Source organism: Plectrocnemia conspersa, unplaced genomic scaffold (genome assembly GCF_051122295.1).
Source record: "Plectrocnemia conspersa isolate PC_06_02 unplaced genomic scaffold, ASM5112229v1 ptg000004l, whole genome shotgun sequence".
Taxonomy (NCBI): domain Eukaryota; kingdom Metazoa; phylum Arthropoda; class Insecta; order Trichoptera; family Polycentropodidae; genus Plectrocnemia; species Plectrocnemia conspersa.
The window spans coordinates 11174693-11201325 of record NW_028277168.1 but is presented as its reverse complement, the minus strand read 5'-3'; the positions used below and the strand labels follow the sequence as shown (position 1 = coordinate 11201325).

Here is a 26633-nt window from a genome sequence, read left to right as displayed (position 1 = left end):
GACAGTACTTTTGGTGAAGTTACAGTCTTTAAAAATACTTACACGTATTTATTGTTATCTAAATCATTGAAAAAATATTATTTTATTATTTTACAGATGAAGTAAAAAAAGTATTTATGCACACTAGTTTATTTATTTTTCACAAAAAAATATATAAATATTTTTTCGAAAAATATTCGATGATATAATAAATTTAAAGTATTCGAAAAATACAATCTGATGAAGAACAAATCAAACCGTAGGACTCAATGATGAATATGTTTTGCCATGATCATGAGGATATATACTTGAAACAATTTTTTTTTAAAAGGGAGTAATTTAACTGTTTTAATAATAAATTAATTTTTAAGATTGAAATTAAATTTCTAGCTCTATATCAATTATTGTGTTTAATAATTTATATTTTGTAGAATTTATGATTATTATAATAATATAATTTAGATCGATTATCACATTATATATAATTAGCAAAAAATAAAATTAAACTTGCTCGTACATAGTGATGTCCATTGTTTTTTAAATAATAATATATATATATAATTTACAGATTGATTTCAGTCTACTTTAGGTGATGATTGTCTTTACCTTGTTGTAATGTATTGGATCAATACATGTAATGTTTAAAAAAAAGTATTGCAGTACACGCAAATAATAGTGTTGATTTTAGTATATTTTTATTATGCTCGCAAAATTAATAAAAACATATTTTTAGATAATAAAATTGTAAAAAATATATAAAAATACTAAGTCAGTTGATAAATTAATAATTATTTAAATTAAAAATACAGATCCATAAAATTTACTAATATAATATTGCGACTTATTGTTCCCTTCCTTTTCAGTCTATTTATTTTGTACAAACTTAGAGAAGTTCTTGATCATATTATAAAATTAATTAATTGACATATTCGTTTTATGCTACTGGATTATCCATCATCTTTTCAGACACATTGTTCATTTCAATATCGTCTGAAACATAATACATGCATATTATTGCATTTTATTATACCATATTTTGATATAATTTTTCTTTACCTGTAATTTGTTGATCTTCTTTTCCACTATCCCAAGACTGTTTTTCGGCTGTTCCGTATATCAAAAATAATAAATTGCCAAAGAAATATGTTGCACTAGCCATAAATAATACTTTTCTCCATTTCACGATATCCGTCTAAGAAGATAAATAATTTTTAAATGTATTTATGTTAATTATAATACAAACGTATATACTCACAATATCATCTAAAATGTATCCATCAAAAATTGGTGCCAATAAGCAAACAATATCGGAAAACACCATAGATATACAATAAAGCATACCGCAATAATATGGAGATAAATCCACAAAGCTCATCTTAAATGATTCATTTAAATGTCATTAAAATATATTTAAAAAGAATACTTTAAAATCATTCACTCACCATATATCCACAGCCATTTATAGAATCCAATCCAACTATTAAAGTCGTTAGTGAGATAATAGTTTTTACGTATTCTATTGGAATGTATGACACAATAACGAGAAAAATTGCTGGTCCCCATGTTCCTTAAAAAAATATGTATTATATATGATTTGCAATATTTTAATAACAGATATTTACCTATTGTATTGTAGATCTTTCTTAATTGAGTCAAATTATAATATTTCTTTTTTAACAACCAATCAAACGACAAACTTGCAAGAATTCCCATTACAATCGCCAATATGTATCCAAATGAAGAGAAGAGTCCGCTCTGTATTTTAACAAAATAAATAAAATTTGTAATATACATTATATTTAATATTTTGATTATCCACTTTAGAGCTAGTGATAATACCTCTTGCAATTCTGTTCCAACACAATTTTTAAAGTATGATGGCATTTCATAAGATATTACAAAAAAACTCCATAATGCACCTGCTTGTACAAATGATACTGTCCAATATGGTTTTGATGTAAAAATTGCTTTCCATGGTGTTTTTTGTGGCTATTAAAAAAAACATTAAATAATTGTGTGATATCAATAATAACATTGTATTATAAAATAAGTACTGTTTCGTCTTCTGTTTGCTCCAAAGACGACAATATCATAACTTTCTCAGCTATTGATATACTTTTATGCTCAGTAGGACTATTAGCTCCCAAAAATACCCACAATAAACAGCAAAGTAAATTATGGCAGCCAAAAAAATAAAATACACCTTTCCAACTAAACGAAGATGATACATATGCCGATAATGGAAACGATATAATGTATGCAACATTTAAACCTATAACACAATTTAATTGTTATTTTAGTAATATTATAATAATATTTTATATCTTACCTAAGTTTGAAAATACTCCCATGCTCGTCCTTTCTTCAACTGGCGCCCATTTGCCCAGTAATGTTTGTAGAGCAGGAAAATAGACACCAACAAAAATTCCATTTATCAATCCATTTAAATACATCCCTTTCCAGTCGGCCTAAAAGTACAATAAATAAAATAAATACAGTTAAATTTTATAAGGTTTTTAAATCATACCATTTCAGCTAAATATGGAGTTAATAATTGAACTAGAGCTGTGCCTCCCAAACTGATTGTTACGAATGGTTTTCCACCAAATTTAAGCAATAAAGGACCTGCAAATATTTGCGCCGTGATATCTCCCCAATATTGAGACGAAGCTATATATCCGATAGTTTGCTTGTCCCAATTGAATACCTATAAATGATTTTATAAAAAACTATGTTAGATCTGTTATATTCATTAATCTACTAATATTATTAATACCGTATTGTTGTTAATATCATTTATATCCTTCATAGCTAATATAGCTATATTGGTGCATACTCCAACACACGTCACTGCATAAATAGCAACTGCAAATAAGAATACTTGTACGTGTCTTGTTCCAAGTTTCCATCCTGAAAACATATTTTATTAAGTTATAATTAAAATTGAGAATCATTGGAAGTGTATTTTATTTTAAATTGTTTTTTTTAATCTGCAATTTTGCCTTCAAAATTGATTTTTCTTTCTTGCTTAAAGTCAACAAGTATGGATATGAAAAATGTGTAATTAATAATAAAATTGTATAGCAAAATAGTATAAAATAAAACTTTTCTTTATAAGCAATAACTCCTTTCTTTGTGTAAAATTATGTTTCATAAATATGTAATAAAACAGTTTGTCTGTCAGTCACGAGAACTCGTTCCAAACAGTAAACAATAGGGAAGTGACGTTTGCACATGTCATTCTGGTTGCCATTTCTAAGTCAATTGTGATATATTCAACTTTTAAGTTGAATGTATAGCTGAACAACGACGTGCTGACGTCCATTACCTCTTACTGCAATACGTGAAGACAAGGCAGTAAACATAATATATATATATATATATATATATATATATATATATATATATATATATATATATATATATAACCAAGTATTGAAATAAATTTGTAGTAACAGGTTTATTTAAATGAATTATAATCAGAGCTTCTTTGTCATGTAACGCATTTTTTTACGGTATCTTTAAATTTACAAAAGTAATTGTTACTGAATGTGTGCGTAGCGATTGACAATTAGCGGAATATTTCATTTCCTATGTCATTATTTTTTTTTTATTTATTTTTAAGTGTATAAGTTTAATCCCAAGCAAATACAAAAGTACGGTAAACTATTATTAATTAATACGAGAATAAAACGCGAATTAAAATTTCCTGATATATGCTGATTGACGATATTTATATAATACTTTTTTGATATTGCTGAAAAAATACCATTTATTTATTTTATTAATAAGTATTATATTATAAAATTCTATTCATATTTTGCTACAAATTATATATTTCTGTCAGGACCATCCATAATCAACGCATTGCAATTCGCTTATATATATATACACTTAAATTTACAACTTTTGGGGACTAGTGGCCGAGTGGTGTTAATTTTTTCAGCCAGTTTTTTCATTAGTAACAGTTCATTATACAAAATATATAATTTACCATAATGTGAACAAAAATATATAGGTGTCAGTATCGGGTGGTGGAGTCAAATTGGCGAGTCTTAAGAGTCTTCTTCATACAGATAGTGATCGATTGATGAGTCGTTCTCTTCCAAGAGTAAGTTTGCTGAGGTCGTGGAATGACCAGCGATGGCACATCTTTTATACTGGTTCTTTGAAGAAGATTAGACAAATGAGAGTTAATTGCATTAGTGCCTAACACCACCTTCAATTTATCTTCGTTAGTGAAATCTGGCTTCATGGTCTCCGTCTGATAATGACATAGGATAATTCACACTATGTTTATTTGAAGCAAAACCGTTAATGTTTTATCTAACTTAATTCTAAGCTAATAAAATATTCTTTTCTGATGGCTGACGGCTTTCCAAAGTCTTCAACGTCGATTTCAAATGGTCATTGTTAAGCTAAACAATTGTCATGTGCAGACTTTTAACACCCCAGTTATCGCATAACACCGAAACAATAAATTCGGTTTGCAGGTAAGATATTAAATTTTGGTTAAAAACAGCAAAGAAGATGTGTGCTATAAATAAAAAGCAACGATGATATTATAAATAAAGATACAACTGTAAACTGCTTTAAAATTATTATTAATGTGGTAAAATCTACAAACTAATTAAGCAATTGCATGACACAAAAAGCTTAAATACAATTCAGTTCATAATACTAAACATACAATTCTTAAAGCTAAAATGTAAATATTGTTATGTTTTTGCTACATATTAGTATATTATGCAGTAAACTTTACAATGTTGCACTAATGATAAATATATATTCTATAGCAAGATTTTTTCCATCAAAATAATGTGGAGAATCCGATTTGAACAAAGGCGCTTTAAAGATCAACCCTCCGGAAAAATCGTATTTAATAAATAGCGACAGATCACCCAGAAGTATTAATTGCTATTATGAGACACTGGAAAGACGTAGAAAAAAAAAGAGATGTGGAAGCGACACATAATACTTCATCCAAAGACGTGGTTAATAAATTATATAGCATTGTCGCGCTCAGAGCAAGTATAAAAAATACTCATTTGTGGTTGTTCCTCTATAAAATCACGCGCCAGTTAACAATTACGTATACAATGGGGCAAAAATATGGTAGGAATAAATCCGTTCACCACGCATCAAAGATAACTAAGATTTTACCAGAACAAACTTTACTCACTCTTCATTTGCTCTTCAAGTACTCCGCTACACCCGTACGATTCATCTGGGCTCTGTCGCATTCTGCACCGACCCCCAACACTGACACCTGATCTATATTGATATACATATATAAAATTGCGCAAAAAAATATACCAAACAAATCCATCAAGCGTCTCACTAAATGACTAAGTCACACCAATTTTAAAGATAACAGTTAATAAATATTATTAATTATAATTTCGATTGATTATCTTTTTTTAGATAATATTTTTTTAATCTTATAGATAAACATCGAGGCGATTATCTTAAATCGAACTGGGTCATAACATATATGGCATTAAGTGCTCCACAACATGATTATGTAATTATTGAAGTATTTGTATTATATTAATAAACAAAATTATTATAAAAATATAAATTTTCTATTAACACAGAAAAAAATTCTTAATATTATTTTACTCATTGCTGTACTAAATAAATTTATGATATTTTAATACGAAATTATTGAAATCTTATCCATACATGTATTTTGATTATAATTAGTAATTGTTTGACAATTTTGGCAACTCTGGCCATTTAAATAAAAATGTGTGTTTAAAAGTAAATATAATTATATAATAAAATAATTAAAATATTAAATTAATTCGTTACATATATTACCATTATTTTCTTCCATTATATTAGAAGAACACTGTACGCACACCTTTATTAATAAACTTCCTTTTCTTCAATGATTCGAAACAATGTAATCAAACTGTATTTGAACTATGACAAGATAAGATTATTAGTATATATATACAATATATATTAATAATTATATTAAATTGTCATACCTGAGTTGTATTTCAACCACCTCAAGTTAGCTCTTCGTTTTCTTCGAGGATAGGAGTAATGTATACATTTACACATGGATTGCCCAACCGACGACCTGACTTATCGAGAAATGAATTATATAAAATTTGATTCTCACAATATTTGTCCGAATTTCGAGAGCAATCGAATGTAACTAGATAACATAACAATCATCCAAGTTGTTGAATGAACACTTAAAATGTAGATAATATACAAAAATAAATTAAAAATATTATTATTACTGTAAAAAAAATTATTTGTAAAAATATATATATGATTATTATATTATTAAAAATATAGTATTGCATAAAACATTTTATTACATATTCATTACTAAAATGTTTATAATTTCGTTACAGTTTTATTAAATTTTGAGAAGTTTTCGTAGAAATAGCAACAGTAAGTAAGAGATGGCAGACTAATAAAATTTATTTATAATATTACCTTTCTCAGTTATTCTAAAAATTGATCTCAGTTATTCTAGAAATTAAATCATCAAAAAATATTTACTCCACTTTGTGATGTCCATTTCAAATTGTCGATATTTTTTTATAAATTATATTAGTGAATGTAAAATCATCATCCAACATTAATTTAAAGAATATATATTCTAAACAGTTGACTGCAATAAAATAGAGATAAATCTAAGCAATTAATTTTAATTATGTATTAAAAATGTATGCTGAATTAAACACATATAAAATCAAAATTTAATTAAAAATATATAAGCAGTTTATTCACATTTTTCCATAGCTTCTACGCCTGTGATTAATTTTGTTATTTTAATAATAATTAAAACGTATTGTAACGCAAAAAATAATATAATCAGAAACTGATTGCCGGTTCATAAGTTTCTTAAAACAATATTAATGAATGAAGTAGTATTAAAAATAATATACAAATTTATTAATTGTAAAATTAATAATTACACACTAAAAATAGAATTGCCAATATTGAAGTTGTGGTCATCTTCTAGGCATCACCCTAAATTTTAGGATGATGCCCTAGAATCCTAGATGATGACCTTAAAATCGTCGGCCGAGAAGTCGTTAAACGAATTGCCGATAATAAAATTTCAACAAAATTCATACAAATATAAATTCATTTAAACAAATCAATTCGAAAATTGATGCATTTGTTGTTCCCTTAGTAACAAATAATAATAACAAAACACGTGATCTAATCAAAGACGACCCAGCTCAAGAGTCTGCGGCAGCTAAGCTTACGCCGAAGATGATGACCCCAATATCGGTGGTCGAAACGTCGGCAATCGAGATGCGAGTAAGAAAAGGCACAATACAAAAGCTCCCACATCTCAAAATGCTAAGTAACGTGTTAAATAAATCAGGTAAAAACTTAATAAATATCTATTGTTATTTTAATAGTTTTGTTTTTTTCGACATAACACATACGCGATTTACTTTTGTGACTGCCAATGACGGCTAGCTTTCGTGCCTATTTCCGCCTGCACCTTGAATTGCTGAGAGTTTGCTCGCTGCAGGTATTCAATACAATATATTTAATAAGGACACTAGTGACTCAGCTCTTTATTTCGTACTTAGAGAATTTTTCTTTCCCTCCTTACCCTGAAAGACGTATTTAGTACTAGTTTGCATAAAACTTTCATTCTCCAGATTCTTCTAGTTTCTATGGGTCAGCCAAAAATAACAGCTAACATACCACCATTATTACACCAGAACACAACATAATCTAAAAAATAAAGTAACTTCAACCGCGTGCGAATTTATTTTGCCACAAACTAGGCAGCATTCTGGCAACACTAACGTAACTGCGGCGAGAGTAAAACAATTCTTTAGTGGACCACGACCAGAGAACAGTGACCGGCGGGGCCTCGTCCGCCGAGCTTATTCATAATATTCAATAAACATCAAACTATTATAGCAATTCAATAAATCTGTATCCAATTGACATCCGTCGGTATTTGTCCGCTATAGCGAGATTATTAATTTTAACAAAGAACTAAATATTTAGTTGATTCAAAATTGGTTTGAATATCTCTGCCGCAATTTGTTTTAAGTGTGTGTACTACTACCGCTCAGTATGAACTAAGACAAATGGAATTATTTGCATCCGGTTCATTCGACGGACCTGGCTCTAATCGAGTGTAATTTATAAATGGGACAAGCGGTATCAATATTATATTTTAAGTGACTCAATGACGTTTTTATATACGATATAAAATACTTGACCGTACGTAGAATAAGGACAATAATGTATATTAAAATCTGTTTATATTGTGTTATCTAATTTCAGTATGTGTTTATTAGCATTTTATGTATAGGTGTTTGATTAATATCTTGACCAAATGCACGATAATGCTTATTTAATGCCCGTACTATTAAACCTTAATGAATCAAAAGTATTTTTCTTGGAACAACCTTTATAAGCGAAATCATTGTGGTCGCTTCTCGATATTGAGAAGTAACGGTATCTGTGCGAAATAAAGTGAATTGACGCGAAAGTCAAAGATTATAAATAAATTATATATTAAGTATTCACTAAACGGTCAAATAGTTTTGGTAACGTTAATTAACATGTAAGGTAACAATTAGGTAAATTTTCAATAATATCGTTATAATTTTTTTAACACTAATACATTGCAAAGCAATGTATGGATAGTAAGTGTGCTTAATATTGTATTATGAAAAAAGTACATTAAAATATATTTTTATATGAAATATATATAAGAAAATCTTGTACTTGTATTAATATTTATATCGCATTTAAAGCCTTAAATTTACTTAATTAAAATTTACAAGCTGCAACAAGTCATAATATACGGTAAATATTTGTTTCTACGTTTCTACGGTAGATATAGCCCTAAAAGTCATTTACACGATTAACTTTTTGAAGCTGCATTAATTATATACTAGCATGGACAAATCAATTAGGAATGTGTATTTTTAGGATTAAAAAACACGTCCTTAAGAAAAAACAAAACCGCCACTGTCGATTTTACTTTCGAACGCAATGTACCTTCAGCACTAAAACAGTCTTTATCTTTAAGATAATAATAAGATTTTGGTAGCAAATAAATCACCAAGCGGCAGAAACGTTTATCTTTTTTATTGCCAAATTACTTTATAATTCAGAATTGATTAACCCCGAGCTTGTCACCAGTGCAGCTTACGCTAAAATAACACAAGTCTAGATTTTCAGGCCCGAAATTAGCTATGATCGTTATATTTGCTTTAGTAAAGCCATTAACAATCCCTCTTATTTAATGCATCAGTTTAAATTAACGAAACTTATGTTTGCACAATAATATGATAAGATAAAACTATTTAAATATATACTACAGTATGACTTATAATTACAAAATAAAAATAGTGAGTTTGATCTTGATCTAATTAAGTAGATAGTTGTTATTTAGTATGACATAATAAGTACATTACAATTGTTTGATTATTAAAGTAATTTAATAATAGTCTTATTAGAAGATAAATAAGGTATATTTACATTTATAAATATTAATATTAGGGTACAAATATTGTATGATATTATATAAAATAAATGTAAAGGTTTACAAAATAAATATCTAAAAAATATAATTTAATAATTAAAAACATAAAAATAAAATTCACAGATCCATAAAAATTACTAACATAATACTGCGACTAATTATTATCGTAAATACCTTTCATTAGCCATTTTTTTGAATTTATAAAATACCTGAGTATAGTAAAATTATATGGTAACTCATTTAGAATTTCATAATGTGACTTATGTTACTGAATCAACTATCATTTTTTCAGATGCACCGTTTACTTCATCTTTGTCTGAAACATAATAAATATTTTACATGGCATTTTCGCGTCGTGAAAAATTTTTCAAGTTCATATTTTTTCTCACCTTCAATTTTCTTTTCTTTGTCATTATCCCAAGGTTGTTTTTCGGCTGTTCCGAATATTAAAAATATTAAATTACCGAAAAAATACGTTGCACTAGCCATTAATAAAACTTTTCTCCATTTCGTAATATCCGTCTAAAATTATTAATATTTTTATTATTGTTAATATTGCTTATAATACATACATATGTATGTATATACTCACAATATCATCTAATATGTATCCATCAAAGACTGGCGCCAATAAGCAAATAATATCAGAAAATACTATAGATATACTATATAACATACCACAATAATGTGGAGATAAATCTACAAAGCTCATCTAAAATGATTTATTATTTATTAGCAAATATATAAATTAAATATTATATAAAAGAATAACTCGCCATATATCCACAGCCATTTATAGAATCCAATCCTACAATTAAGGTCGTTAGTGAAATGATTGTTTTTACGTATTGTATTGGAATGTACGATACAATCACTAGACAAATTGCTGGTCCACAAGTTCCTTAAATAAATGACGGAATATTTAATAATAACATTTTAATGTTTAAATACATGAATTTTAAATATGTACCTATCGTATTGTAGATCTTTCTCAATTGAGTCAAACTAAAATATTTTTTTATTAACAAGTAATCGAATGACATACTTCCAATGACTCCGGTTAGAATTGCCAATATGTATCCAAATGAAGAGAAGAGTCCGCTCTAGATAATAAATAATATAAGTGTCGAATTCTGTTGATTGTTTTCGAGTGTAGTAATAATACTTCTTGTAACTCTGTTCCAACACCATTTTTGAAGTATGATGGCATTTCGTAGGATATTACGAAAAAACTCCACAATGCGCCAGCTTGTACTAATAATACTGCCCAATATGGTTTCGATGTAAAAATTGCCATCCATGGTATTTTTTGTGACTAATAAAAAATATAAATACAAAGCTTAATATATTTGTAAAATAATAATATCATAAATTAAATTAGGTACTGTTTCATTTTCCGATTGTTCTAAAGACGTCAAAATCATTTCTCTCTCTGCTTTTGATATATGTTTATGTTCAGAAGGACTATTTGCTGCCAAAAATATCCACAATAAACAGCAAAGTAAATTTTGACAGCCATAAAAATAATATACACCCTTCCATCCATACGAAGATGATGATATATATGCCGAAAATGGGAACGATGTAATGTATGCCAAATTTAAACCTATAACACAATTTTAATTAATATAATAATCGTATTTTTTATGATTATAAATCACACCTGTATATGAAAACATTCCCATTCTTGTCCTTTCGTCAACTGGTGCCCATTTACCCAATAAAGTTTGCAAAGCGGGAAAATAGAGACCACCCAAAATTCCCATCAATAATCCACCAAAACACATCCCTTTCCAATCAGCCTAAAATTATATTAAATATAAATATACATAAATAAATTATATAACTTCATAAATCATACCAGTTCAGCTAGATATGGTATTAATAACTGAATTATAGCCGTGCCTCCCAAACTGATGGTCACGAATAGTTTTCCACCGAATTTATGCAATATAGGACCTATACCTAATTGCACTATGATGTCACCCCAATATTGGGAAGAAGCAATGTATCCAATAGTTTGCTTGTTCCAATCGAATATCTATATATTTTATATGATTTATTAAAAATTACTAGAGTGTATTTTATATGAATTATTATATTACTACCGTATTGTTGTTTGTGTCATTTTTATCTGTCATGGCTAATATGGCTATGTTTGTACACACTCCAATACACATCACAGAATACATAGAAATTATAAACAATAACACTTGAATGTGTCTTGTTCCAAAACTCCATCCTAAAAAATATATGAAAATACATTTTAATTTTAATAAGGCATTCTTCGTTTCAAATTAGATGGATTAACGTTAAATATTACTACAAAAGAGGCTTATCAAAACTTTTGATAAAGCGTTTCAACCGTTATTCGTTAAAATGAAACACCGTGGGAAACCTCTGTTTGGATTAAGGTGCCATAAATTAAATTAAATTACCACCGCCTTTAGAAGCGATAACTCAAAACGATCGTTTCTGACGTGCATTAGAGTCCAATGGCAATTCCTATTCAAAAAAACTCGCTATCCTTCTATAATATAATTGATTTTTCCGCCGAAAAAAAGGCAGACAAAAAATCTACGATGGATATAGATACTGGAACACTGGCATTCAAATCAAAAGGAATTACTTTACTTCAGACGTTTCATCTGACAACTTCGGTTCATCATTGGTCTGAGATGAAGTGATGAAAGTTTTCACTGATATTGTATTGGTGAGTGCCCACACAAACTTTTTTAATTATCAATAGCGTAATTGTAATAATATGACAATTTAAAAATTGCGATTATTTGGCACATTTTTTGATCGTGTGCAAGTATGCCGGCTGTACGTGACAGAAGCCGCCGTCCGGATGTCATTCAAGGCATATGAAATTTGCGACAGTGTGGTCGCTTAATCTCGGCCGACTTTAGTTGTAACTTCGGTTCGGACAACTTCCAGAGAGTGTACTGCAGGCATTACGAATTAATGGAGAAAGAATTCCAAATATTTTATTCGATGGGCAGGAGGATAATTTACTGTGACTATTTATCGATTAAACTAACATCAACACAACGAGAGGATTTTTTTAACAAAAAAAGAACTAGAGTGTTTGATTCTACTTTAGATGACATGTGCTTTTTAAACGGTTATTTTAAGAATGTTTAATCTGCAATACTTGAATATGAACCATGACAATCGATTAAACTTAACGTGTTTTTTTTTCTCGACATTTTCATCGAGACGATTGGACTATTGGTTTAATGTTATAACTATATACCTATGATTCATCACCTGATATGCCACGCAAGATAAATTATAGGTTGTTAAGTTTTAGAACAATTTTATCTGCTTATAGTTTCATACTTAATATGTCCAAAATATAATCTTCTTTAGCAATCACTTGAATTCGGCAATTACCAAGAATAATGTCCTCAATTTTTTTCACATAGGTAATGTGCTAGGTCGCCTATCTCTCTTGTTATCTTCGAAGTCTTCCTAACTTTCTTAATAACATTTGTATCACTAATAAGTTTTCTTTTGGACATAACATCCTTGGGAAAGCTATCTCTAAAATTTGCACCGTTTCATTGCACTGTATTCCATTTTTAACAAAAAACGTATCATCGACATTTGTCTGTCAATCACAAACTACGGATCCAATATGGCTGACAATTAACACACGTATCACAGACAGTACATAAACATTATTATCTTCATCACACCTCATCCCAATTCATTTTCAATAAACTTAGCAAAAAGAATGTATAAATATAATAAGGTACGCGTATAATTATTTGTTTGGAACTATAACTAATTGATTATTTATCAGATACCAAATAAATAGTAATCTTATCTGAACTGGTAAAACTCGTATGTATTTTGATAATATCTCGTCTCAAACTCACAAATTTTCTAATTCTTGTCATTATATAAATTAGTGAAAAATACTTATTAATGCCACATTTAATACATATCCTATGAAATTATCACCCGATTATTATTAATCAACTGATTTTAAACAAATATATAACATAATCGAATAGACCAAAAAATTTTTCTGCTTATTCTATGAAGTTGACAGTTATGGATTAGCTAATCTACACTTAAACCTGATATGTATATAAAATATATATGTATATAATCAACATAAATAATATAAATTCAATTGATTCGTTACATGTAAATGTGGTGAATTACCATTGTTTTCTTCCATTATGTCTGAATTACGGTTGCTGCAGACCATGAAGAACAAACTTCTTTCTCTTCAATGATTCTAAACAAAGTTATAGAGCTATATTTAAACAATATACAGATAACATAAGAGTATATATAAATTATTTAATTAAATTGTCATACTTTGATTGTATGGAATCATTTCGTCTTAATATTAGCAAACATTCGATGTTTAGATTCATAAAAAATATTTGTACCTAATATACTCAATGAATTAAACAACATGTAATACTCACAATACTGGTCCGAATTACAAGAGCGATTGAATATAACTAGATAAGAAAACAATCATAGAAGTAGCCGTGTGAACACTTAAACGTAGATAATATATAACTGAATTATTAAGAACATACACACCAAACATCATAAATTATTAAAATATATTATTATTATTATATATTAAATAATAAATAAAATTCATATAAATAACATAATGAGGTGATTAAAAATATAAGGCTTATAATAATTTGGTGTAAACGATAGGCTACGAAAAATTATAATTTATAATCATAAATACTGAAATTAATTAATAATTAATTACTAAATATGTATATATTTTGCAGCAATTTAAAATAGTTTATTATACAATACATATATAAATACGTAGGTGTAACACATTTTTCTCAAATTATGATGATAAAAGTTTAATTTAATTATTATGCAAACTAAATTAATATATATTTATTATTAAAATAGCAAGAAATACTCAAAAAGTTTGATTTCCACGTTTTTATTTAAACGGCAAAATATATATATTAATAATATCAACCGACAACTGATTAATTTTGGATTATCTAAAAGTTTATAACACTTTATGATACCACTGCTGTTTTAAGATACGAAATCTTTTGGTTCATCTAGAATACAATAGTTGTTTGCATGCATCACAACAAACATAGTTCATATTATGTTTGGTATTTTTTTACCTTTAATGCCAAATATTTCAAGGCTGTTTTTCGGTTTTAATATTATAAATAATTAGTAATAATAGGGTAATACCATAATATATAAATGCACCAATTCTAGTTCTTTATAACCGCTGTATAGAAATTGTAAGGACAATATACTAGCGATATGACGCTAAAATTTCCTATCCGACGTGATTAATATTCCGACGCAATTCACCAGCAGTATTAGAACAATCTTTATCTTTACGATAATAAGATTTCAGTAGCAAATAAATCATCAAACGGCAGAAGAGTTTAGTTATTGACAAACCACTTCATAATTGAGTTTTGACTAAGCTTGAGCTTGTCGCCAATGTTTTCAGGCACGAAATTAGCTAGTCAGGCCGTTAACAATTCCTCTTATTCAATACATCAGTGTAAATTAAGCAAACATATGTTTGCACAATATCATGATAAGATAGTGTAAATTCTAAAAATATTTAAATATATATATATAAGTTTGATCTTGACCTAATGAAGTAGATAGTTATTACCGATTATATTAAAATAATTATATTACAATAGTTTGTTTACTAAAATAACTTAATAATAATCTTATCAGGAGATAAAGAAGGTATAGTTTCAAAACAGGTATATTTACATTTATAAATATCAATATTATAGTAAAGATATTTTATGACAAATATATAATTTAGTAATTAAATACAAAAATTAAAAATTCACAGATCCATAAAAATTACTAACATATTAATGCGACTAGATGTTTCAGTCGCATTTTCTTCTCTTTTTTAAATTTATGAAATACCTTATTTTACAATATAAATATATTATATGGTAATTCATTTAGAATATCATGATGTGACTATGTTACTAAAAAAATATGCTAATTTTTTTAAATATTTTAATTAATTAAAAATAATTTACAACTTATTTTGTGTTAATTTCCTCAAGTTCCATTAAAGCTTCTTTCGATTTTATTTCTAAAATAATATTAATGTAAAGTATATTTTATTGTATAAATATATTAAAAATAATACCTGATTCAAAACTTTCTGTCTGTGAATCCCATGCTTGTTTTTCACCACTACCATATAGCACAAATGCTAAATTACCAAAAAAATAGGCAACGATAGATATGATGAAAACAATATTCCATTGATAAATGTTTGTCTGCAATAATAAAATAATAAACATAACATTTCACAAATACATAATTTATTTTATACGTACAGTATCAGATACAATGTATCCAGTAACAATCGGAGACACCATTGTAACTAATTTTGTTACACAACAAGATATTCCAAATAATATGGACGCGTAGTTTGGTGATAGATCAATGTGGTTCATCTATCAATAAAAAAATATATAATAATATATATATATATATATATATATATATATATATATATATATATATATATATATATATATATATATATATATATATATATATATATATATATATATATATATAAATAATAAAAACATGTTAATACTTACAAAGAATCCTGAGCTGCAAGAAGAATCGAGAGCAACAGATAAAACTACCAAAGTAATTGGAATAAAAATATTTACATTCAATGGAAGACATACTAAAATAATTAAAAATATGCAGACAACCCATGAACCTGTAATAAATTAAAATGACTATTATAAATATAAATATAACAATGACTATTATTTTGGTAATGTAATAAAAATAAACCGATTAATAAATAATATATAGTTATTTATTCTCACTTAATCGATTCATTGTAAAAATAATATAATATGTTTAAAAACAATTAAATTTAACTCACATCAAAAATTTTGTAACTATTAAATAATAAAATGTATTACCAAGTGTATTAAACAATTTTCTAATAGTCGTGATTGTAAAATATCCCCTATTTCTGAAACAATCAGCTATATTACTCATAATCAACATGTTAAAGACTGCAGCTAGATCTGCCAATGAATTGAGAAGACCAACCTGTAATATTAAAATATAAATCAATGAAAATATATACCACATTACTCAATATTAACATACATATTCGAGATCCACATCTAACGCTTTTCTGAAGTAAGTAGCCATTTCAACGTGTACCACAGTATAGGCCCATTCGCATCCTACGTGGCATATTATGATGGCATAGACGGGTTTAGATTTAAAAATTTCTTTCCAAGGAATCTTTCCAATTTCTTTATTACCATCTTCATAAAGAGATTTCTCTATTAATCTCATCTCTTCTTGAGATATTGTCTTGTGATCTGCAGGCGTATCAGCTCCGTATATTTGCCATATGATACCGACAAATACAGAAGCGAATCCAAATATGTATAGCATCCATGGCCACCCTAATGTACTCTTAAGTATTAAGCTCGATATCGGCATGCAAAACACAGTGGAAAGATAGCATCCTAAAAAATACACAACATTGTTTTTTTAATATTATAAATAAATATTAATAATAGGGTAATACCGGAATATATACATGCTCCAATTCTAGTTCTTTCATTTGTCGGTGCCCATTTGCCTATTAAAACATGAACGCAAGGGTAAATAAAACTCTGGAACACGCCTTGTAAGAATCTTGAAAAAGATGCTCCAAGCCAGCCTCCCTAAAAATGTATATCATTATTTATTATTTGTTTTTGAAGTGGCCCTCGCTATATGATATTTATTTATATTTGAAAAACCTTTGTATTAAATTAATTATTTTTAATATTAACTAATTGCTTACATAATAGGAAAACGCAGGCAAAAATATTACTAAAACTCCCGAAGCTATACTGGAAACACTCATAGATATTTTTGCACCCCATTTGCATATTATAATACCGGCAAGCATTTGCATTGCCATTTCGCCCCACATTATGGCGCTTAGAATAAATCCTTGTGTTTTTTTGTCCCAATCGTATATCTGAATCAATGATAAAACATAATGAATAAATTTAAAATATAAATTATGTGCAATAGACATCATACATAAACATCAGCGTGTGATTTTTCCGTCATGGCTAATATAGCAACGCTCATAATCCATCTGACTATCCCTGAAGCGATAACGTTGGCGAATATTATAAGAGATTGTATATAGCGTGTTTTTAGCCATGGTTCTGAAATAAATAAAAAATATTTTATATTTAAAGTAAATTACCATTTACTCTCTACTCAAATTGTTAAAGTGGATTGATGTGTAGTCTAATTTACTATTTATCCTATAGTTACATTTATTTATTCAAACTATATTTTAATACAAAAAATACTTTGACTTGAATGTACCTAAGATTCACATAGAAAGCTAGATTTATCGTATCAAGATAAACAACTAAATTATTTTAAAAAATAGACTTATTAAAATATATCATTGAACTATATATTTCTAAAATATTTTTAGTGGACATCAAATGTAAAAAAAGAGTCTTAGATTATAACATGATAACATACCTTTGATCGCTTTCTCGTTATCCTCGCACGTTTTATCTTCTTGAGACATATCAACCGTCTAATCCAAACCACATCACTCTATGCTCTAACCCCAAATTTTATTATACATACTCTACAGTACGTCTAATAAACGGGCGATGGCAATATAAATTCGTACACGCTCAAATACTACATTTAAATATTTTAGACTTAAATAATCGTCAGATGGTATGATAAGATAAGCAACAGTGATTTTTAATTTGCTGTTATAATAAATAAAAAAATATGTTTTATTCACTGTCACTACTGAAACACACGCACATAAATAATAAAATGTAAATATTATAAATACGAATTAAATTATTGGTATTAAAATGTGTTAAGGAATTTAAATGCTTAATCTTCGTTTATGTAAAATAATTTTGCCCTCTACTTTTTTTTACTTAATAAGTTAAGTTAAAAAGATAATTATTTAAACACACAAAAAAAATAGGGAATCAAAATAAAAACCACTGTTTTTATTTCAAAATAAATAAATAACTTGTCGACTTTTAAAATTTATGAGTTATAAACATGTTATCTACTTTTATTAGGCGAAATTAAATTTACATAGTATTAACAACTGTATTTTGATTCATATAAGTTTATGTTTTCAAATTGTACATCGTAAATTTTATTCAAGGTAAATTTACTACTAAATAATTACAAGAAAGCTTAGCTAAGCTTTAAAATATTTTTTATCTACACTTTTATTTGTAAATATATAAAAAATAATATTACTAGTTATTACTTAAATACGATGATAATATGCAACTGTGTCAGTGTAATGAAATTATTAAAAACTAGCTGTTCGATACTTCACTGTCGTGAGGTACCGAAGCCAGCTAGTGTGTGAATATCGGACCCTCATCTTTTTGGGTTTTAAATATTATTTTTGCTTCGTCCTGATTTTTTTATTCTTTTTTTAAATTAGACATTAAAACCATTATGTAGCTATGCGATTTACAATATAAATGGGGAGATATCGCTACCAATTATCACGCCTCCGAAAGATCCTAGTGCATTTTTGACTGTTACCGCGTCACTGCGTAAATTTGCGCTACATAGACGAATATATAAGATTTTCAATGATAGTCAAAATGATTCAATCTTTAAAAACTAGTTAACATTTTATTTTAATTTAAAATGGGTTTACAACTCAGCTAAATATTTCCAGAAAAAAATACCTGATGTGAAACTTTGATATTTAATGATGTTTAAAACTAAGCTGGATAATAATATTACAAATATAAATTTATTTATACTAAAAATTATTAAATAAAAATAATAAAAAAACAGTTTGAAATATATTTATTACATAAAACGGTAAAAATATAGTTATATTAGTTAAGTCAATCACTGTTCATTTTTTTATGATTTAAGACACTAATGAAAGTTTATAAGCAAATTGCTATCACTGTTGCTTTTTTAGATACGATGTCTTCTTTTGGTTCATCTAGAATAAAATATATTTTTTTCAATCATCACAATAAAAATATTTTACATCATTTTTGATATGTTACCTTTTGTTGCATGATCCCAATGCTGTTTTTCAGTTTTTCCAAAAATGAGGAATATTAGGTTACCAATAAAATATATTCCTGCTGTAACCAAAAATACTTTTCTCCATTTCGTGATGTCCGTCTTAAATTAAAAGTATTTTTTATTTGATATAATTTAAATCACTTGAATAAAACTTACAATATCATCCAATATATATCCATTAAGAAGCGGTGCCAATAAAGCAAATACGTCAGAAGTCATTGCAGATATGCTAAACAGCAAACTGCTGTAATACGGCGATAAATCAACATAGTTCATCTAAATTAATACACAAAAATAATAAATTAAATTTATATAAATATAAAACTATAATAAATATTACACTAACGGAATATCCACAGCTATCTATAGCTTCTATGCCTGTGATTATTGTTGTTAGTATTACAATAACTAATACGTATTGTATCGGAATAAATGTAATAATCACAAAACCGATTGCTGGAACACATGTTCCTAAAAATATTATTTATAAATAAAATTGTATTAATAAAATATAATTACATTAATTGTTATAACCTATTGTATTGAAGGCCATTCTCAGTTGCTTCAAACTGAAATAGTTTTTAGCCAACAAGTAATCAAATAGCCAACATGAGCATACTGAAAATATAATTGCCAATATGTATCCAAATGAAGAAAATACTCCACTCTAAATTTTTAATAATTATGTAGTATTTTTCTTTTATATATTATATAAAATAAACAATTTCATACATCTTGCAGCTCTGTTCCTACAACTTGTTTGAAAAATGTTGGTATTTCATTCGATATTATGAAGTTACCCCAAAGAGTAGAAGCTTCTACTACTAAAAGAGCGTAATATGCTTTACATGTAAAGATTGCCTTCCACTGTATATTTTGTAACTATTCATGAACAAATATATCAATTCATACATATATAATAAATAATAAAATCGTATTTAAAAATACCTTTTCATTACACGTATTACCCAAAGAAGAGTAGATCAGTTCTCTTTCTTTTTCAGACATATTTTTATGATCTGAAGGACTGCTTGATCCGTGAAATATCCATAAAATACAAAGACATGTATTTTGAATGGCAAAAAAAGTATATATACCCTTCCAGCCACACGAAGATGTTGCTATATAACCTGATAGCGGTAAAGTGATAATAGATGCCACATATATACCTGAGATATATATTTATATACGTATATTTTAATTAAAAATAGTAGTCAATCAATAGTGTTTTTAAGACCTATAAATATACACACTCCCATTCTAGTCCTTTCGCCATTAGGTGCCCATTTACCTAAAATATTTTGCATGCATGGATAAAAAACTCCGCCGAAAAATCCACTTAGCATTGAACCAAAACACATTCCCATCCATCCACCCTATAATTGTAATAAATATTTTTACAATATGTTTAAAAAGTATTGCTTATATATTAAATACTTAAATTACCCATTCAGCTAAATCCGGCATAAAAAATTGAGTAAGAGCACTACCTCCCAAGCCGATAGATATAAATGGTTTCCCACCATATTTATGTATAATGGGTCCCACTAAAAATTGTACTAAAAAATCACCCCAATATGAACATGCTAGTATATATCCAATAATTTGCTTATCCCAATCATAGACCTGCAATTAATACATACAACATAATGTGTTATTGTTTAATTAAATATATTATAATGAAGCATACCGCAACGTTAGCGCTGTGAATTTTATCAGTCATAGCTAATATAGCCATATTATTGCCAACAATTACACTTTTAAAAGCATATAAGCAAAATGAAAGTAAAACCATTTGGACGTGTCTTGTTTTAAAACTCCATCCTGAAATCATATTTGGTTATATGTATAATACAACAACATTAAAAATATTTGCGTACCATATTTGTAATCCAACATGTTAGAAGCACTCGTTAGAAATGAAATCTTCAGCACCTATTGTACTTATACATTAAAAAATGAATAATTGGACATGTGTGCTTTTTAAAATTATTATTAAATGACTATATCTTAAAGATCTTATTTAGTATTTACGTACTTAAATTGTTTATAACTTTTATATTTTATGTACTTATTGGAATGATTTATTTATAAAATTAAACATATGTTAAATTGTTTTTATTAATTTTATTTATAAAAATAATTTACTAATCATTTCGTGTCAATTTTATTTAGTTCCATTAATGCTTCAGTTGCTTGTATGTCTAAAAAATATAAATAACATTAGTGTATATTTAATTATGAAATATATTACAAATAATACCTGATTTTGATGTTTGTGAATCCCATGGTTGTTTTTCACCACTACCAAACAGCACAAACGCTAAATTGCCCAAAAAATAGGTGACGATAGATATAGCGAAAACAATATTCCATTGATTGATGTTTGACTGCAAAATTAATTTCATTTACATTTTACTCAACAAATCCATATTTTATTTTATTCGTACAGTATCAGATACAATGTATCCAGTTACTATAGGAGCCATCATTGTAACTAATTTTGTTACATTGCTAGATATTCCAAATAATATTGACGAATAGTTTGGTGATAAATCAATGTGGTTCATCTGCATATAATATTAATTAATAATATTTAATATGAATACAAAAAAAAACATATTGATCTTACAAAGAATCCAGAGTTGCAGGAAGAATCGAGAGCGACAGATAAAACTATTAATGCAATTGGAATAGCAATATTAACATTTAATGGCAAACTAATTAAAATTATTAAAAATATGCAGACAACCCAAGAACCTGCAATAAATCAAATGATAATTATTAACACGTGTTGAAGTATTATTGCATCATAACAATGACCATTTGTTTTATTATATGCTGTTAAGTGTTAATAAATCTCGAAGTAATGTGGTTGTACAAAGAAACTATTTAAAAATAATATATAGTTATTTAATCTCACTAAATCGGTAGATTAGAAAAATAATATAATATAACAATGAGATGATTAAAAAAATTGTTTAATATGCGAATACATAAAAATTATTATAAATGCATCAAGTATTACCTAAGGTGTTAAATAATTTTCGAACAGTCGTAATTGTAAAGTATCCCCTATTTCTGAAACAATCGGCCAAACTACTGGTAATCAACATGTTAAAGACTGCAGCTAGATCTGCCAATGAATTCAGAATACCAACCTGTAATATAGAAAAATAAATGATAAACTACAGCAATTTAAAATAATATCATCTTAGAGTACGCTCGGGATAAGGATGCCGGTTTGTTATTGTGTGCATGAACATGTATATGAGAGGGAGAAGCGATGTAGCGTGTACTTCGTTGTCTCGCTTTCTCTTTTAAGGACAATCGCTGATTCGTCAACGCTGGTATTCGTCATTAAAGTGCAGTGTGGCACAGAAGTTTAATCTTCTCTAGTGATTTATTTTAAATAATTTTGTGTTGATATTGGTTTAACCCAGATATGCCCACTGTCCCATGGGTAGGTCACTAAACTCGTGCCACTGTTTTTTATTTATAAATGAAATTTTAAGAGAACAAAATTTCTTAGGCATATCTGGGTTAATTGATATCAAGGCTTCAAAAATACACTGTAAGTTATTTGTTCTCTTACCCGTGGATTAAAATATTTTAATTATTTTTCCATTAATCCGTACGTTGTTGGTTTTTTTACACTATTCTCTGTAAGGCTTAAAAAAGTTATTATTCTTATCGTTGCGCCAATGATAATTTTTTAATTTTTTCAATGGATTCTAATGATTTAATAGAGTCTTTGAGCCATTAAACAATCTGCGAATAATTTCTTTCCCCATTTTATATCTTTTTGCTTTTGAAAAATAGCTAAAGACTTCATTATTTTTTTGACTAGTGAAAGATTTTGAATTTTGCAAATATTTAATTAATGACATCAATGTCCGGTTTCTTCGATTATATAATATATTTTTAATTGTCCGTTGAAATTTCCAACTCAGATGTAGGTATGTTAAATAAACATATATTTTCTTTTAAAATAAAAAAATTAAATATTCTGAGCGAAATTGTTTTGAGCCACACAGTTCACGCACACAATAACAAACCGGAATCCTTATCCCGAGCGTACTCTACTCACTTTCAACGTACATATTCAAGACCGACACCCAACGCTTTTCTGAAGAAAGTAGCCATTTCTACATGCACCACAGTATAGGCCCATTCGCATCCCACGTGGCATATTATGATGGCATAGACAGGTTTAGATTTGAGAATTTGTTTCCAAGGTATCTTGCCAACTTCTTTATTGCCATCTTCATAGAGAGAGCTCTCTATTAATATATTCTCTTCTTGAGATATTGACTTGTGATCTGCAGGAGAATCAGCTCCGTATATTTGCCATATGATTCCGAGAAACACAGAAGTGAATCCAAATATGTATAGCATCCATGGCCACCCTAATGTACTTTTTAGTATTAAGCTAGATATTGGCATGCAGAAAACGGTGGCAAGAAAACATCCTGTAAATATATATAATCAGTCAATAATAAATAATAAGTGTAATATTAAATGAAAGAGTTATACCAGAATATATGAACGATCCAATTCTAGTTCTTTCACTAGTCGGTGCCCATTTTCCTATTAAAACATGAACACAAGGGTATATGAAACTCTGGAACATGCCTTGTAAAAATCTGGAGAAAGATGCTCCAAGCCAACCTCCCTAAAAATGCATTGTATGAGTAATATATTTTTTATTTATAATAATAAAAAAATGCTCACATAATAGGAGAACGCTGGCAAAAATATCACTAAAACTCCTGAAGCTATACTGGCAACACTCATAGAAATTTTTGCACCACATTTGCATATTATAATACCGGCACACATTTGCATCGCCATTTCACCCCACATTAAAGCACTTAGAATAAATCCTTGTGTTTTTTTGTCCCAATCGTATATCTGAATCAATAACAAAACATAATGAGTAAATATTAATAATAAATTATATTTAATAAACATCATACATAAACATCAGCGTGTGATTTTTCCGTCATAGCTAATATAGCAACGCTCATAATCCATCTGACTATACCTGAAGCGATGACGTTGGCGAATATTATAAGAGATTGCACATAGCGTGTTTTTAGCCATGGTTCTGAAATAATCATAAAATATTTTATATTTGAAGTACATTGCCATCTAGTCTCTTCTCAAATTTTTAAAGTTGATTAATGTTTAATCTGATTTGTATTGAATTTAAAACCTGAAGGACGGAATAGCGTAGACTAATAATTCTGAGGTAGCGGGTTCAAGCCCTGGCAGTGAACAATTTATACAAAACTACATTATATGAATTTCTTAAAAAAAAATTGTAACCACTTTCTTATAAAAAAATTTGGATTGCAAAGAAATTGTGTATTACGAAACTCTTAAAACTGGCCAAACAATAACAGAAATTTTATATTGTGATCAGCTGGATCATTTGCACGAAAATGGTCCGCATTTGTCAACAGAGTTGGAATAGTTTTAAAATGTGACAATTCTCAAAATTGCCTCGATAAAATCAAGGAACATGGCTGGAAAGTTTTATCTCATCCACCTTATTCTCCAGACCTTGCTCCTTCCGACTACCATTTATTTTGATCGATGCGACACTTGCTAGAGAGAAATAAAATTCAAAATATATCGTAATATTTTAAATTGAAACCTCTTAATATTTAAATCAATGAAATTAAAAATTTGAGAATGGGAGCAGAAATTTAATTTTGCATCAATAAAATAAAAATAAACGTTTAAAAGTGATTCTTATGTTTCATTCTTAAAAAAGCAACATTCATTTGGGATTATCTAATATTATACAATATTTTATTTATTTATACTCTTTATAGCTTTTAAAAGATTTACTATAATATTTATCATACATAGCACAATACCTACTTATTTTTTTATCTGCAACTGAGTAATGTAATTATCGTATAAAGACGTTTCCGTTAAAATTATAAATATCACAAAAAAATATATAAATAATCAGCTAACTATTTATTTATACACAACATATAAATAGTGGATCGAATGATCATTTTAATTAGTTAAATTTATCTATTTTCCAATTTAAAATATTTCAGGGAATGGATTATAATATATGTACATACCTTTGCTTGGTTTCTCTTCAACCTCGTACTTTACCGTTTTATCTTCTTGTGACATATCAACCGTCCAAACCAAACCACACCACTCGATGCTCTAACTTATTATAATATATTACATCACATCTAATAAACTGTTGATGACAATATAAATCGTACACGCTGACATTATACATTTAAATCCTTTAGCCTTAAACAAGCTTAGAGGGTGTGATAAGATAACCAACAGTGATTTTATGACATTGCTAAAAAAAAAGTAGCGTTATAAATGTATAATCATTTTTATTGTTTAATTCACTTAAGCTACTGAAATATACGCACTTAATTACTATTTTAATTGTAAATAAATTCAAGGATAATAAATGAGAAGGTATGCTATTGTATTAAATAAAAAAGTTAGACGAACGAAATTATTGGCTTCCGGTACAATCAAAAGATGTGACTCTAAGCGGTTCTATTTTTAAAATGTAGTACTGTGGTTACCAATATTGTATTTAATGATCTCAATGATGGATAAGTCACATCAAATGTGATTATCTCGAGGTTTTCGTATGAGGAAATATACTTGACACAAAATACTTAATCGTACATAGATTAAGAACAATATTTACTATAGTAAAAATCAAGTGTTAAAATTTGTTGACGTTGTGTTATCTATTATGTGGATTATAAGAGTATTTATTTTTAAATATTATGTATGAAATATCTTATTGTTTCATGAGTTAATTAATTATAATATAGGAATTTTAGCTACATGATGTTTGAAAGATATGTATGAATTAGTCAAATTAAAGCACTGACTTGATTTATAAAAAAATAAATATAACGTGTCAACTTTTAAAATTTATGAGCTATGTGTTATCTACTTCTATAAGACTAAATTAAATTTAAATTTTACAACAATTGTGATTTAATTCATAAAATTTTATAGT

At 27.5% G+C, this 26633-nt stretch overlaps 3 protein-coding genes across 5 annotated transcripts; all 3 read right to left on the bottom strand.

Moving 5' to 3' along the window:
• Positions 1-621: 621 nt before the first annotated feature.
• On the bottom strand, positions 622-6345 carry LOC148235887 (sialin-like). Of its 2 annotated transcripts, XM_088184279.1 has the most exons (13): positions 5976-6345; positions 5803-5907; positions 5162-5253; positions 2756-2889; positions 2507-2686; positions 2309-2447; positions 2034-2251; positions 1819-1968; positions 1602-1734; positions 1422-1546; positions 1235-1354; positions 1036-1171; positions 622-969 (listed from the first exon to the last, which is right to left on the bottom strand). In XM_088184279.1, the coding sequence occupies exons 3-13, from the start codon at positions 5220-5222 to the stop codon at positions 914-916; spliced, it is 1452 nt and encodes a 483-aa protein (XP_088040405.1). In that variant the 5' UTR covers positions 5223-5253; positions 5803-5907; positions 5976-6345; the 3' UTR covers positions 622-913. The 2 variants fall into 2 exon arrangements, with proteins under 2 accessions (XP_088040405.1, XP_088040407.1); XM_088184281.1 differs by lacking the exon at positions 5162-5253 and having other exon boundaries at positions 624-969.
• A 3160-nt stretch (positions 6346-9505) lies between these two features.
• Positions 9506-14009, bottom strand: LOC148235886 (putative inorganic phosphate cotransporter). 2 transcript variants are annotated; one of them, XM_088184359.1, is made up of 6 exons: positions 10644-10813; positions 10449-10581; positions 10255-10379; positions 10071-10190; positions 9868-10000; positions 9506-9794 (listed from the first exon to the last, which is right to left on the bottom strand). In XM_088184359.1, exons 1-6 carry the CDS (start codon positions 10773-10775, stop codon positions 9739-9741), a joined length of 699 nt encoding a protein of 232 aa, XP_088040485.1. In that variant the 5' UTR covers positions 10776-10813; the 3' UTR covers positions 9506-9738. The 2 variants fall into 2 exon arrangements, 1 of the variants encoding a protein (XP_088040485.1); XR_015809325.1 differs by lacking the exons at positions 9506-9794; positions 9868-10000; positions 10071-10190; positions 10255-10379 and adding exons at positions 11142-11280; positions 11340-11519; positions 11587-11720; positions 13658-14009 and having other exon boundaries at positions 10452-10581; positions 10644-11084.
• Positions 14010-15466: 1457 nt separating this feature from the next.
• Positions 15467-26537, bottom strand: LOC148235885 (uncharacterized). Its single transcript, XM_088184837.1, has 30 exons — positions 25708-26537; positions 24580-24710; positions 24335-24514; positions 24137-24275; positions 23702-24072; positions 22629-22761; positions 22233-22360; positions 22051-22170; positions 21864-21990; positions 21788-21804; positions 21291-21440; positions 21047-21226; positions 20838-20976; positions 20549-20769; positions 20333-20482; positions 20135-20267; positions 19947-20071; positions 19757-19876; positions 19579-19699; positions 19474-19511; positions 18038-18095; positions 17576-17706; positions 17331-17510; positions 17070-17208; positions 16637-17007; positions 16444-16576; positions 16105-16232; positions 15832-15951; positions 15639-15771; positions 15467-15581 (listed from the first exon to the last, which is right to left on the bottom strand). The coding sequence occupies exons 1-30, from the start codon at positions 25760-25762 to the stop codon at positions 15529-15531; spliced, it is 4224 nt and encodes a 1407-aa protein (XP_088040963.1). The 5' UTR covers positions 25763-26537; the 3' UTR covers positions 15467-15528.
• Positions 26538-26633: the final 96 nt, after the last annotated feature.